Below are 17,173 nucleotides of genomic sequence, written 5' to 3'. Positions count from 1 at the left end.
GGTAATTTTAGATAGATTTGAAAATAGATATTATTAACCTTATAATAAAAATTCTGGGAAGAAAATAATGATAAAATGAATATTAACATTTTTAAAATAAAACATTTAGAAACTTAATGAATGTACACTCGACCTTCAGGATTGAAGAAATGGTATCATTTTAACAGAAATATAAGAATTATTGTTTTGTATGATAAAAAATAAATTTTGTATGCAGAAAAAAGGCCAGTTTTTACAATACCATAACATGCCTATTGCAAATACATTCTTAAAGAAAAAATCGAACAAAACGGGCCTTGGATAGGACCAAATTGATTCTCACAAAACTACTATTCTTTTTGGGAATAAGCCGCAATTTAAATTTCAAATAAGTTTATTGACGTTTTAATTTTCACTTCCTAAATCATTTTCAAAATACAAAACATTAATAAATTAAACAAATATTTTAATTTTATCTGTTATCTGACTTATTTATAGTGACAATTCAGACATTCTACGTTTAACATACATATTACATGTAATCAAGTTTAACTTGAGAATATCCGTCAGAAAAGTCATAGAATGTGATTCGTCTTTAAAAAGACAACCACATGCAATGATGAGTGAAATTCTCTTATAAGCAATTCCATTGTAGACTTATTTCGGTATATATATATATATATATATATATATATATATATATATATATATATATATATATATATATATATATATATATATATATATATATATATATATATATATATATATTTATAGACGAATTACAGCAGGTAATGGAAAGAGTTTATTCAGTTAGTGAGGAATACGGCCTGAGCCTCAACTTCAAGAAGACAAAGTGGATGCTGATAAGCAGGAAGCAACAGCCTGCTCGACAGTTACGGATAAGTAACATACTAATTGACCATGTAGAATCTTATGTGTACCTTGGCACCAACGTAAATGCAAAATGGGAACAGGCCACAGAAATTAAGGCGAGAATAGAACGAGCTAGAGCAGCATTTAACAAATCCCTTTTCATAAGCAGGGATTTGTCTCTTCCCCTAAAACTACGTCTAGTTAAATGCTACATTTTTCCGATCTTACTGTATGGTGTGGAGGCTTGGACGCTGACGGAGACGCTCACGAGAAAACTAGAAGCATTCGAAATGTGGGTGTACCGACGCATTCTTCGTATATCCTGGACCGAACATGTACCAACACAGAGGTAATTCAAAGAATCGGAAAGGAGAAAGAAATCGTAAATACAATTAAACAAAGAAAGCTTGAATATCTAGGCCACATATTGAGACACGATAAGTACCGTCTACTGCAATTGATTATCCAGGGAAAAATAGACAGTAAGCGTGGGCCAGGCAGGAGAAGACACTCGTGGCTCCAAAATCTGAGGAAGTGGTTCGGGCTCACATCGGTCGAACTATTCAGAAGCGCCGCAAATAAGATCAGAATTGCCATTTTAATAGCCAACGTTCGCAACGGACAGGGCACTTGAAGAAGAAGAAGAAGACTTATTTCTTCTTTTGCAATGTGCCTCCAGTAAGTTGTCGTTCCATCGATTACGTGGTCTTCCTACTGATCGTCTTCCTATTGGGGGACCATCTCTTGCCGTCTTTACTACTCTATTTAATGTCATTCGGCTTATATGATTGTTCCATTCTACTCTTCTATTTCCTACCCAGTCTTTGATATTCTTCACGTTGAATCTACGTCGTATATCTGTACTTCTAGCTCGATCATATAGTTATTTACTATTAAGTGTTTTCATGTGTGCTATTTCTAACATTCCTTTTGTCCTCTCTGTATCTTTCTGTGTTTCTGCCGCGTATGTCATTATTAGTCTGATGACTGTTTTGTAAATTCTGCCTTTCATTTCTTTTCCAATATTTTTATTTCTCCTTATCTTCTATTCTAATGATTTCTCTTGCACTTGCTTGATTATAAATACAGCATCATTGCATGATCTTCCCGACCTAAAAACTTGTTGTTCTTCTGCTAGTGTTATAATTTTATTTAATTTATTTGTTATTACTTTGGTTGTTAATTATAGTGTTGTGGTTATTAAATTAATTCCTTTGTAATTTTCTTGGTCCGATTTGTCTACCTTTGTAAAGAGAGTTAGTCTGATGCTTGATCGCCATTCTTGAGGAATTTTGTTTTGTTCTATTCTTTTTTGGATTTGTTTTAATAGTTGTTTGGTTAGATCTAGTCTTCCGTACTTTAGAAGTTCGTTCGGTATTCTGTCTTTTCCTGGTGATTTTCTATTTTTTAATTTTCTTAATACTTCCTTTATCCCTTCATTCTCAATATTTATTTCTTCGTTTGTCGTCATCTCTGGTGTTGATGGTTCATTATTATTAGCTTCAGCAAATAGGGATCGAAAGTAGTCTGCTCATGTTTACTTCTGAATGTGTTACGTTTTTATTAGTTCGTTTATCTCTGTTGTTTGTCCTCTGATCATTCTCGATATTTGTTTTTGTGTTCCGTAGATGCCGTATTCCATCTGTTTTGAGAAGCTCTGCCAGATTTCCCTTTTTATTTGTCTAACTAAAGTATTCGTTTTATTTCTTATTCGTTTATAGTAGCTGTATGCCTGTTATGTTTGTTTTGTTCTGTATTGTGAAAAGGCTTTCTTTTTTTCTTCACATTATGTTTTCACTTCCTCTCTAAATCATGAGGTTTTCTTTTTTGATATGTTAGTGTTTGTTGTTTTTCAACTGATTCTGTTGCTGCGTTAATTATGTTATTTTTGAGTTTTTCACAGCTTTCTTCCTTGTTATCGTTTTCTAATATTTCATTCCCTGCTATACTAATATGGTACTTTCCTTTTATTAACTTCCCCTTTTAATATGAGTAACCAGATCCTACTGCATTCTGCCAAAGAATATGGGACGCAATTAATTTCATTTAGCATAATTGGAGCCGTTTCTTTGATTTTTCAAAGAATTTTTTTTTCAGAAATTTTTCTGACGGATATTCTCAAGTTAAAATTGATTTGATGTAATGGAAAGAACTATCTTACGATAAAGTCGTCCCAGGAACGCAACTCAGCAATATTGGCAATATCATTTTAAAGTCATCTACTTTAAAATCTATAATATATATCTGAATTGTCAATATAAATAAGTCAGAAACAATTAAATTATTAGAAAAATTTTCACCGAGTAACAGAAACAAAATTTGTTTAAATCATGAATGTGTTGCTTGTGTGAGTCCATTTCAAAAGGTAAAAGAAATTATAAATTAGACTTACAATCAATTTAATTTAACTATCCCGACGACCGGTTTCGCTTTCTACAATATGAAAAGCATCTTCAGGTCTCGATACAAAGTTAAATAAATGATGCCGGTACTCTATTAATTGATAGTTGAAAGAACATGGTTCAAACTATCCTGTATTGTTAATTGGAGAACTTAAGTCTGCTATTGTAATTGTTTGACAGTAAACGGGGAAGTTCTTGAGGAGACAGATTTTATCCAATGAAGTAGAGATAGGTGTAATGTGATTGTTTGTTTGATGAAAGTAATGTTCTATACCATGGAGTTATTTAAGTTATTTATATTTATTCTAGAGATATATTTATGAAATGTGTGTTATTTATTGAGATTTTATTTTATGAAGGTGACAGTTTTAAGACAATGAATGAGATTGGATGTACAAATTGTGTGGGTGTGCAATTCTTTCAACTTGTAACTATCAAATTTCTTTGATATAGTTCTATTGCAATATATGGCAAATGATTGTAAACTCCAGTATTTAAAGTTATATTTAAAAATTAAAAATTAAGGACACTTTAAAACACACAGAAAACACTTAACAAGGGGACGAAACAGACATTAAATTTAAAAAGGGGGAGAACTTGAATGTACTACATCTCTTACTTGGAGATAATGGATTATTGCACACCCACACAATTTGTACATCTAATCTCATTCATTGTCTTAAAACTGTCACCTTCATAAAATAAAATCTCAATAAATAACACACATTTCATAAATATATCTCTAGAATAAATATAAATAACTTAAATAACTCCATGATATAGAACATTACTTTCATCAAACAAATAATCACATTACACCTATCTCTACTTCATTCGATAAAATCTGTCTCCTCAAGAACTTCCCCGTTTACTGTCAAACAATTACAATAGCAGACTTAAGTTCTCCAATCAACAATACAGGATAGTTTGAACCATGTTCTTTCAACCATCAATTAATAGAGTACCGGCATCATTTATTTAACTTTGTATCGAGACCTGAAGATGCTTTGCATAATGTAGAAAGCGAAACCGGTCGTCTGGATAGTTAAATTAAATTGATTGTGAGTAAGTGTAATTTATTATTTCTTTTACCTTTTTTAAAATTTGTTTAATTTAATAATGTTTTGTATTTTGAAAACGATATCCGAAGTGGAAATTAAAATGTCAATAAACTTAAATTGTGGCTTATTCCCAATAAAAATTGTAATTTCATTAAGATGACACAAGAAAATAGCTTCAGAACAATAGTAATAAATAAATTTCAAACAAGCAGCGACCATAGCAAAATCTATCAGAGCAAACATTATTCTAGGTCTCAAACTAGAAGGAATAAAGTTGTTCACAAAACCAAGAGTATCCGGTATAAATAATAACCACCTAAAATAAAACTCAGATCACTACGAACGGATAATTGAAAGATTACATCTCCAAATCGACAGCTCCCAATAAATGAAAATCATCCTTGATAGTACTAAAGAAATCGGAGGACCGTAGCAATAAAATAAACATAGTAAACAGTGATAAAACCAAAATATTGCTAAGACAAAGAAGGAAAAATTGATGAAAAAAGTAGAGTACTTCGAAATGTGGGCTTACCGACGCATATTACGTATATCCTGGACTGAGCACGTGACCAACGAAGAGGTACTACGCCGGATAGGTAAAGAGAGAGAGGTAGGAATAAGTATAAAGAAAAGAAAGTTGGAATACTTGGGTCACGTTATGAGACATAATAAATATAGAGTACTACAGCTGATCGTTCAAGAGAAAATAGACAGCAGAAGGGGTCCAGGGAGGAGAAGACACTCGTGGCTCCAAAACTTGCGGAAATGGTTCGGATTGTCATCTGCTGAACTATTCAGATCTGCCGTAAACAAGGTCAGAGTGGCCATGTTGATTGCCAACGTTTGGAACGGACGGGGCACATGAAGAAGAAGAAAAATGAAGGTAGCAACATACAGAGAATACAATACACAGAACTTTGTAAGACAATAAAAAATATTAAGAAACATATAAGAAAGTACAATCAAAGACTGGTAGACAATACAAATTAGGTAATAGTATAGCGGATTCAATAGCTAAAAATCCACTAAAGGACCCACATATATTTATTGAAGAATTTAACACATGTGATTTCCTTGCGTATGTGAAACAGCATATTAAATTTAAATGGGATGAACGTTGGATTCAGTTAGGTGAAACTACAGGCACTAATTTGTTTAAATTACAACTAATAGTGGCTGCGAACCAATTTTACAAAGTTGTTGCACTAAGTAGAAATACAGTGTCAACCATCCTAAGACTAATAGTAGATCGTGGATATTTTCCGAAGCCTCTACATAAAATCGGAGTGTCCCAAAGGACAGATGTGAGTGTGGAACTAGTATAGCTGATATAAATCACATATTCTTTAACTCTCCCTTACATGTCAATAAATGTACTATTAGGTGAAACTAAAACAAAAATTTTTAAATTGATTATGGTATTTCTTCACAATTGGGGGTAGAAGATTGGGGATAGAAATTCTTGGGGCGAAGATAGGGTAAGCAAAATAAACGCTACTTGTGCGAACGGGCACTCAGGGGTTAGTTGGAGAGCTTGGGTCGTGGATAAGTAAAAAAAACAGGGTGTCGGATTGGGGCAACTACAAAAAATGAAATAAACGGTCATAAATCTCTTGGGACAAACAGAATGAAAATAAACCGGAAACACCTCAAGAAATTTAATATAGGGCGCCACTTGAGGTGCCTAATTATACCTATTACAACCAGCTAGTTGTAACTGGAGGTATAATTATCAGAGATGCAAAACATTCAAAATCTTTTTCAAATTAAACTCAAAGGGTTAGTTAAAAAAATAAACAAATGTTAAGAAACAAAATTTAACATTTATTTTTGTGTCACCACAAACAGTTACAAAACATAGAGAACATAAAAACACTATATTAATAGTCACAATTAAAAAATACAGAAAAAACTTACATGTGTCATCTGTTTACAATTTACAGGAGTTGGAGATACTACAAAACTTACAATTGTTAATGGGCGACAATTTGTAGCAGAAATAAATTATTACAAATAAAAAAACTATCTTTTTAAGTGAAACTATGCATAGTGGTTAACCTTCTTTAAAAAACAAAAACAAAATCTCAAATATGATTAGGTATTTACCAAATGTCAAAAATAGTGCTAACTATCATAGGTTAATACTAAATTTAAAACAAAACTGAACAAATAAAATGACAGCTAAAAGACAAACCATAAAATTTACAACTTTAAATATTACAACTTTTTTTGTATGAAAGCAATTATTACGTTTATTTAAAAAATGTCTGCTTTACTTTTAAAATCTGATCACAAAAAAAAGTTACCTGAGTTTCACTGTATAACTTTCAATAACTGAAACAAAAAACTACATCTTCAAACTGTAAAAAAATATCCCTAAACGGCTGCTTAGGACATTGAGGTTTGAGGTGGAAACTGGCACATTGGACACACCATGCAAACGCTTTTTAAAAACTGGACAATGGAAATGTTGATATCTTTATAAACACATTACTTGAGTAAAATACCACTTCTCTAACATATTTGTCGGTTTTCTTTTTGACCGACCTCTAAAACGTCTTCATTCTTCCGTTATCTCTGTCAACCTCATCGACTGCACTTTAAAGTCAACACTGCTACTATACTGCACATTTTTGCATGACAAAAGACGAAAAAACAAAAAAACATTACGAATTAAAAGAAAATTCGGACTAACACCGAAACCACTGCCTCTAACAGCGGCTCCACTGAGAGTGACGAAATTATCTAAAAAAAATTGCTCACATCACTTAGAATAAACAAACCACTTTGGGTATAAACTAAACACAACGGAAATTAAGACGTAAATTAATTTGAAAACGCAATATCGGGCGGTTTGAACAAAGAAATATCGAAGAATTTGCGCCTGTGACATAAATAAACAATAAAATGATTCATAATCGACAGCGGCGACCTAAAAAGAAGAACGAAAGATTATATGGGTTTTAAATTGAATGATACGAACTAAGAAACATTGAAAAAATTCTTCGTTATTATAATGCATATATAAGGAGATTTCAATTAACACATATACGAGGGGATTCCAATAAATTTCAAATGCTACAACATAACAGTGAAACTGCTTAAATACGTTGACAAAAAACCTAAATATTCTTAGCAGGCATATTTACGGACTGGCTAAGATCAAGATGCATACCACACCACTTGAATACAGCAAACATAATTTTAATTCATAAGAAATTTAACAAAGAAGATATGAAAACTACAGAACTGTATAAGTCTACTATAAGTCATATACAAGATATTCGCAAAGATCATCAACAACATATTAACAAATGCATTAGATGCTGCTCAGGCAAGAGAGCAAGCTGGCTTTAGAAATTGATTCAATACCCTGAATTTCATTCATACGCTTCGAAAACTAATAACTAGAGCTAAAAAATATGAAATAACTACTACTAGCATTAACCTTTATAGATTTCGGGAAGGCTTTTGATGGTGGAGATATATATGGAGAGCAGCAAGAATAAGGAGCAAGCATATGAGTTTTAATACTAATAAAGAAAAAAACATAAAAAAATATATAACTGACTAAGAAACTGTTGATGAAATGCTTATCAAAATAAAGATTGGATCCTTGGATGCAAGGAACTTCTCAGTTATTGGTGCCTATGTCCCATCAGACGATCACCAGCACTATGCAAAAGCCCAATTTTTTTACCAAGCTAAGTGATATAATCAGAGAAATCAGAAACACACGTGAAATATGGCTATTAAGAGATTTAAATAGCCAAAAACTAGCCAAAAAAAAATAGCAAAACCATAGATCCGCATAGAGAACACCGGCAGAACACTAATCATAATTAGCGAATAGGACGACCTCAAGATAATCAACGGTTTCTTTAAACACAAGGACATACATTAATATACCTTTTGGTATATATATAACAATAAGTAACTCTCATTATTTAGTAAGTGCAAAAATATTAATTCCAAATGATACAAAAGTTATTTCATTTATCCAGATGAAAACGAATATGAAAGAATGGAATACTCAAAGCATACTTAAGATAGTTTTATACAACAAAGTGTGCTCTTTCTTTGCAAAAAAAAACTAGATGGAAAGCTTATATAGGATTCAAATTAATGATTTTACGAAATGTGTACTTAATAATGTATATTATTAAAAGTATTTCTAAAACATCGGAAGAAGTACTGGCTAAAAGTTAAAGCAAGGTAGCAATAATTAATGGAAGACTGACGATATAGAACAGCTAGTCGAAAGAGTCATTGTTATATGTCGAAAAGAAAAATGATGTCAGTTATAGCGAAGACAAATAAATTGTGGGATAGAAAATTTTAGGAAATCAATACCTATATAGGAGGACGAACAAATACAGATATGTGGAAATTTATAATGTCAACAACAAGAGTAAAAAAACATAAGAAATATCAATAGAGGTAATAACAGAAAAACAATGGATGCAACACTATAACAACTTACTATTGGAAGAAAGAGAAGAATATAAGACAGCATCCGAAGAACACATCTACATACAGGAGAAAGAAGCGAGCGTGACCAAAAACATAAAAAAATCCGTTATCTTATTAAAACATAACAGAGTAAGTTGTTCTGAAGCTAAAGATAATAAATTCCTTAAATGCGACACCAAAAAGCTATATTCTTTCATTAAAAAAATTTTTAATATTTGTATAAATGGATATCCCGTTCCCAACCAATGGAAAGTGGTAATATACAAAAAAAGGTTCTAAGAAAGACCTCAATAATTTTAGTAGCATTGCGGCAACTAGTACACTTAATCTTTTATTTAAAAGGATATTACGGGACCTTATAAAAAAATCCTGCAATTACAGGAGGAAGAACATTCGGGACTGGGAGTTTATTTTTTTATGGATATACTGGTAGAGAAGGTAAGAGAGTGGGGCTCCTTGGTCAATGTTCTTCGCGGATGATATCATATTAGTGCAAAAGAGTAAAGAAATGTTGTGAAAGAAGTTGGACGGTTGGAGAAGTGCTACTAAAGAGAAAGGGATAAAGGTTAGCATGTCGAAAATGAAGTATATGTTGTTGGGAGCAACAAAAATGGATAGAAAAATCAGGACCAGTAGGCCAATTTGAAGTGGAAACATTCTATCAACAAATTGAAGATGCACTGAAAATGACAAAGAATAGGGAAATCACGGTAGTTATGGGCGATTTGAATGCAAAAGTCGGCAAGGGAAGGGCTGGAACAATAATGAAAGATCAAGGACTAGGGGAAGGTAACGATAGAGAAGATCGTCTAATACAATTCTGCAAAGAACAAGGTCTAAGAATCACAAAAACGTTCTTTAAATTACCTATAAGACTATAATGATTAAAGGGAGATATCGTAACACAATCAAATTAGTTAAAACATAATGTCACATGAGACCATAACCCACTAATCGCTAATACAACGTTTAATCTTAAGCATATTAGAAAACCCCAAAGAAATTTAAAATTAGATGTTAGAAAACTGAAAGAAGCTGATATAAAAAACAAACTGCAACAGAAAATATACGAAAACTTTGATAAATTAGATACTAATATAATCCTAATCCTTAAAAACTGCCTCCTCGTTCCATGCAAAAATAGACATTTCAAGAGAGAATAGAGATATTAAAAGAACTAATAAGAAACAGAGACAACTGGATAATCGACGAAATACTCGGAGGGATGAACCAAAGAAGACAAACCAAGAACAAAGACATTCACAATTAAAAAATCATTGTCAATTAAATCAGAAAATGATAAAAGAGGCAAAACAAACTTTGCAAAAGGGCAAAACCCCAAAGAAATTTAAAATTAGATGTTAGAAAACTGAAAGAAGCTGATATAAAAAACAAACTGCAACAGAAAATATACGAAAACTTTGATAAATTAGATACTAATATAATCCTAATCCTTAAAAACTGCCTCCTCGTTCCATGCAAAAAATAGACATTTCAAGAGAGAATAGAGATATTAAAAGAACTGATAAGAAACAGAGACAACTGGATAATCGACGAAATACTCGGAGGGATGAACCAAAGAAGACAAACCAAGAACAAAGACATTCACAATTAAAAAAATCGGTTGCCTGTAAAGTCGGTTTTACGGGCGAAGATTTTACGTGACAACGTCTTTTTCTCGGTAGAATATTTATTGATATGAATATTATTAAATTGCACAATAGGAAAAAGGAATTGAATGAAAATAAGAATTGCACAAATTTTAACTATAGAAATATATTTTGTTTACTAAAACATTGTACATGTAAACTTAAACTTAACTAATTTCTATTTGAGTGATTTTGTTGAGGATAGGACGATGATAGGAGAAATATGAAATGAAAGGAAGTGTTTTTGCTGTAATGTGTCTTGAACGCCAAGAACGCTCGAGAAAGACAGAGACACAAGCACGCACCGATTCAACGCGCCTAATTCTCTAGTGCTGCGCGCGCAGCGGACCGATCATGTTTGAGTGGGAGAGAGACGCAAGGCATTCGCCGGTCCGGCGGGCCTCTCTCTCGTTCGGTGACTCATCGTAACAGACGTGAGCGGGCGTTACACTTTTTCATGAATGACTCCGAGCCACAACCTAATTTAAGACGTTGTCACGTCAAAATCATTATCAATTAAATCAGAAAACATTTAATGATAAAAGAGGCAAAACAAACTTACTATGAGGAAAAATGTAAAAAGATAGAAGATATTCAGAACAAATTTGACCTATTCAACCTACATAAAAAGGTTAAAAAATGGAAGGGCTGCAAAAAAGAAACCACGACACAACTCTTTTAGATAAAAATGAAAATACTATGGTAACGACTAACGAAAAGCTAAAACTATGGAAAGAATATATGGAAGAGCTCTTCGACAACGAAAGAGGAAACCTACAAGACATACTTTTCGAGGAAAGAAAAACAAGTGTAGAAATTATAAAGGAAGAAATATTATATGCACTAAAGAACACCAGAAACGGAAAAAGCCTGGGGCTAGATCAACTGCCTATTGATATCCTTAAAATAATAGAAAATGAGTACATGGATGTCCTCTTAAAGCTCCTTAATGAAATTTATCAGTCGGGTGACATACCCAATGAATTGTTGACCTCAACATTTATTTGTCTCACAAAAAAGAAAAATGCTAGAGAATGCACCGACCATTGCAACATAAGCCTGATGTCTTACACACTTAAAATGTTTTTAAAGATCATCCATAAACGCATTTACCAAATACTTGATGTGGATATTAAAGAAACCCAATTTGGATTCCGTAGAGGCGTAGGTACCCGTGAAGCTATCTTTGCATTCAACGTACTAATCCAGAGATGCTTGAATGTGAACCAAGATATGTACGTCTGTTTCATAGATTACAACAAGGTTTTTGATAAAATCCGCCACAAAGAGCTAATGGATGTCCTTAAAGCAAAACAATTACAATGCTATGACTTTCGAATTATAACGAATCTATATTATAAACAGCAGGCCATTATGGACAGAGCATGTAACAAACAACAAAGTCATGAGAAGAGCCAACAAAAGAATGGAAATATTGGAAACCATCAAGACACGAAAGCCACATCTGTGGCATGTTATACGTATTGAAAGATATAACATACTTCAATTATTTATATAAGGGAAAATCCAGGGCAAGAGAAGTGTAGGAGGGAGAGGAATCTCATGGTTGCGTAACTTGAGGAAATAGTATGGATGCACATCACTCGAACTATTCAGAGCGGCAGCATCTAAAATCAGAATATCCATGATGATTGCCAACCTCCGTTGCGGGGATGGCACGTAAAGAAGAAGAGGCGAATTTAACTACAAGTAAGAGAAAGTTTAGTATCTATGAACCTCTTGTACAAAACATCGCTTTTTCTACCGTTTCCTTCTCCTTGTTTCTTTCCCAGTATATTCCTCCTTCAAGTGATCTGACCATATTTGCTTATATTCATTGCCCTCTATTTCTATTAATTTAATAATGCAATAAAAATGCGAGTTACGATGAAATAATACACATCAGTATGAGAAAAAATATTATTTATTATCATAATTATTATTTATATTTACAGTTTAGATTTAAATACAGTTGAAACATAAATACATAACCTAATCTTCTTCTTTCCCAGGTTCGCATTATAAGTCCCCTAAATCTTTCAAGCTTCTCTCTAAATAACAGATTTGTTCGTGTTGTTCCACAACCTAAAATAAAAAAATGTACTTATTAAAAATCTACACAACTTCATAGTTTATTAAAAATAGTACTTTAGAAATAATTAGCGCAAAATTATTCATTCTTAGGTATATTTGAACAATCTTACTGTATGCCACCACTTTACCTAATATTGTCCTTTAAAACAATTTTAAATTTTATTCGTATCTAGTGTCAATTTAATGGTTAAAGGTTAACTTTGAATTAAGAGGAACCAAAAATTATACATTTTCTTATTAATGTACCATGTAAAATTTTAGATTTATGCAGAAGAGCTTAGATAAAGATGTTTCAAAACTGAACCTTGGAAATAATCATGTCCGAATAACATTGAATTCTAGACACATTTAATTCAACTATTTTAATTTTGTTCTGATTTCAATAAGGTATTAAAAAGGACTGCTGGCAGAAAAACAATAAATACTTCAACTATTTTACTAATACAAACACTGGTTTGACTTTGTCCTTTATTTTGCTTAATTTACGCACTCAACCACAATCACAATACAGTTTTTTACACAAACATGTAACACAAACTATACAAAAACAGTCAGAATTTGATATTCCTAGGATAAAAACACCACCCTCAGATTTTGTACATCCATTATTATGTTGTTTGCCTACAAGATCGAGATCCAGCTTAATTTTGAAATGACATAACCAATAACCAAAAAATTTGGTTATATATTTTTCAGAATTTGTATAATAATCTTTTTTGAAAACGATTTCCGGAGAGGAAATCAAAACGTCAAATATTTGTAAAAATAATATGTGGTTGCATGCTCGAATATATGAACTTTACAAATAAAAGGCAGATATCGAGCACAGTGTTTTATTAAATCTTGCCCAAGTACTTTCTCAAAGCATCTTCGGGCATTTCGTCAAAAATGTTGGCTATCCAGCACGTCAATGAATGTTATTTAATGTATATAACGTTCATTGACGTGATGGATAGCCAACATTTTTGACGAAATGTCCCTGAAAATGTTCTGAGAGCGAAAGTACTTAAATAAGATTTAATAAAAAACTGTGATCCATATCTGCCGTTTATTTGTAAAGTTCAAATATTTTTTAATTAAACATGTGATTTTCATTACAACGAATAATTGTGGCTTAATCTCACACAAACATAATATTTAAATTATAATATTATTATGGTTTGGGGCGGAGAAATCGATGTGGGACTAAACTGATTAAGATTTGTCATGATCATGTTTTTGTTTTTTAAATATCTAGTTAAATATTACACAAGTTGCTTATTTACCTTCCTGCCAATAACCACAACATGCAACAGATCATACTGTTTGGAAGCAACTTTGTTTCATTTTCTTCAACAGTTCGGATACTAATATAAAACCGATATTGAATCTGATCGTGTACCTGTTGTAACTTACACATTCATTTAGAGTACGGTATATATGTATATTTTATATATAAGTTAACGAAAAGATTAAAAAATCCCAAAATTCGCAAATTCAAGACATTAAAAGTCGTGTTGAAATCGATAGAGCCAAATTTGTAAATATGAAGGAAGTATAATACAATAAAAATTTAAAGATGGCCGAAGGATAAGGCTACTGCGCTGCTATGTTTTTACAACATTACTCTACTTCTGAGGTCTAGTTTCTGAAACAATTGGAAGCATTTGAACATTTGTGCTATTGTAGAATCCTGCGTAAGTCCCTTAATATACAACGTTACCAATATTGACGTACCATTCAGAGTTAAAAATGAGGAAATCGTTTAAACTATCAAAAAGCGGAAACTTATTCTAAACGTCGTAAGAAGATCAAGATACAGACTGCTTCAGTTGATTATGGAAGGTAAAATTGGAGGTAAAGTAGATAGCGGAAGAAGGCGAACCTTTTGGTTGCAAAATCTGAGAGTTGAAAATGGTTTATCTTAAGCTCCATCAAAATTATAGAGCTGCCAAAAATAAAGTGAATATAACCATGTTGATACACGCGAAGGATATGAGGCGACAAGGAAAGTAAGTAGGACACCAAAAAGTAAAGTGGTGGAAGTTAAGGGATAAGGATTTGGCACGAAACTTTAAGAATAGAGTGTTGGAAGAGCTTGAAGAAAAAGATATGCTAAATGACATGCTAAACGTACAGGTGTATGCCAAGAGTCAAATAATAGAACAGGTAAATTCCATAAAATATTTGGGAACAAATATCAATAGTCAGTGTAATCCAAAAAAAGAAATCCTATCAAGAATAGAACAAGCAAGGAAAACATTCATGAGCATTAAAACATTGTTTACAAGATCCTTAGTCTACAGCTTAGAATCCGAATGATCAGATGTTACGTTTTTTCTGTCTTACTGTATGGCTGTGAAAGTTGGACAATGGACTCTGAAATAGAAAAGAGAATATATGCCTTTGAGATGTATATATACAGACGAATGTTGAGGATTCCATGGGTACAAAGAGTTACTAATGTTGAGGTACTTCGTCGCATGTGTAAACAAAAAGAATTACTAAGAATAATCAAAGAGAGGAAAATGCAATACTTGGGTCATGTGCTGAGAGGCGAAAGATATGAATTACTTCAAGTTATACTGAAAGGAAAAGTACAGGGCAAAAGATCAGTAGGAAGACGCCAGAACTCGTGGCTGAAAGACCTGAGGAAATGGTTCGACCGCTCATCCGCAGAGATCTTTCGCGCAGCAGTTTCCAAAACTACAATTGCCATTTGGATCGCCAACCTTCGAAAGGAGACGGCGCAATGAGAAGAAGAAATGACATGCAACAGCAAAGTTGCGGTACGAATGGAAGAGAAAGTGATAGGAAAACATTTGGTAAAGCCCATCATAGGGATAAAGAAACTTGGTAGTAAAACGATAAAGTGCAGTGAAAGGTTCAAAAGAAGAAAGAGGCTAGAAAGAGGTATAACAGGTCTAAAGGTATATACAAGGCAGTAAAGATAAAGGCAAAGCGCTAAGGAAATATGGCGTTCACAGCTGTACGAGTATGGCGCGTTAGAAACATCTGAGGGGATGAAAAGGTTATACGGTATTGCTAAAGCAAGGGACAAGTCAACAAAGGACTTAAGTGCGGCAGAGTGCCGATGGAAGAGTGTTAAGAACCTATGTTGAAATAAGGCAAAGATATAACGAGTACTTTGGAAAGTTGCTAAACGAAGAACACCAGAGAAGAGACAAAGGATGCGGGTTCCTAGATAAAAATTTAATAGGTGAGGTAGCAAGAGATAAGTTGTCGAGGCGTTAAATAGGCTGTAGAATGGTAAGACTGTAGGACCGGATGGAATACCTGGAGGTTTGGAAGGCTCTAGGATAGGAAGGAATTGATGTTTTGTGACTAATGATGAGTAGGATATACGAGGAAGAAAGGATGCCCAATGCATGGATAGAAAGTGTGATCTGTAAAAATATAGCTGGATAAAGTTTATGTTACACAAAACGAAAATTTGGGAAAGAACTGTAGAGCTGATAATGAAAGAGACATCGATTGTAGAAGGAAGTTTGGGTTTATGCCAGAAAGGAGGGCAAAGGATGCCCTGTTTGATTAAAGACAGTTAATGGGAAAATACGGCGAGAAGAAAAGAGAGCTACATTTGACATTTATAGATATTGGAAAGACGTACGACACAGTTCCTAGACAAGACCTATGAGAATGTATGAGAGAAAAATGGATTCCTGAGAAGTACAACGCTCGTGAAAGGTGTGTATGAACAAAGTAAAGACGTGTCGGATTGACCGAAAGTTTACCAGTGACGGTTAGTTTGCGTTAAGGCTCTTCACTAAGACTACCTATTTTTGTTATGGATGTACTAACAGAGAATGTTGTTTGATGCTCTTTGCGAAATATATCGTGTTAGTAGAGGAGAGCAAAGAAATATTGGAGGAGAAGTTGAAGGGTTGAAGAAGGGCAATGGGAGAGGAAGGAAGGTTAGCATATCGAAAAAGGAGTATATGTGATTGGAACTAATAAGCATAATGGGGACATAGAATTGCTTGGAGAAAAACTAGGACAAGTAGGAGAATTTAAATACCTTGGCTCCTACATAACGGAATATAGGACACTAGAGAAATTCGAGAAAGAAAGACAATCGAGAAATTTCCCTCATTATACAGGCTAGTTTGTTTACCTGGAAGCGAATGAGTAAATACACAAAAGTATGATGAAATTTAAGTCAGTATATGGAGGTATAAGTGTGGCCTGTAAAGAAGATTTAGAAAAAAATAGGAGGAAGCTAAAATAAAAATGTTACGGTGATTGTTGCGTTGGGAAAGACTAAAGGGGAAAGGGTCAGAAACGACTTAATTAGGGATAGAGCCGGGAAGATCAGTCTCAAAAAAGATTTAAGAACAAAGACTGCAATCGTTTGGTCATGTCAGATGTAGAAATAAACACGATGTGGGATGAAGGATAGAGCTGTTAGAAATTTATGGAAACAGAGGTAGAGGAAAACCGAGGAAAAGATGGACAGACTGTGTGACAGAGGACTTTAGAGAGAAAGGTTTAGGTTAAGAAGACACGATGGACAGAAATAAAAGGCGAAGAAAAGTAGGGATCAGTGATCCTAAAAAAGAAACAACCTGAGGAAGAAGAAAATCCAACCTTCGAAAGAAAACAGTACTTTGGGAAGAACATATTATTATATATTAGC

The 17,173-nt window shown here is 33.1% G+C and overlaps 1 protein-coding gene across 1 annotated transcript in view; it reads right to left on the bottom strand.

The window, feature by feature from the left end:
* Positions 1–12,362: 12,362 nt before the first annotated feature.
* The window catches only part of LOC140437068 (uncharacterized), a 30,678-nt gene continuing 25,867 nt past the window's right edge, over positions 12,363–17,173 (bottom strand). The window contains exon 3 of the mRNA XM_072526319.1: positions 12,363–12,528. Coding sequence (XP_072382420.1) covers positions 12,463–12,528 — 66 coding nt within the window. The 3' untranslated portion in view covers positions 12,363–12,462. The remainder of the gene's footprint in view (positions 12,529–17,173) is intronic.

Source organism: Diabrotica undecimpunctata, chromosome 3 (assembly GCF_040954645.1).
Source record: "Diabrotica undecimpunctata isolate CICGRU chromosome 3, icDiaUnde3, whole genome shotgun sequence".
Taxonomy (NCBI): Eukaryota; Metazoa; Arthropoda; class Insecta; order Coleoptera; family Chrysomelidae; genus Diabrotica; species Diabrotica undecimpunctata.
The sequence above is the reverse complement of the archived record's forward strand: the minus strand, read 5'-3'. Positions and strand labels throughout refer to the sequence as shown.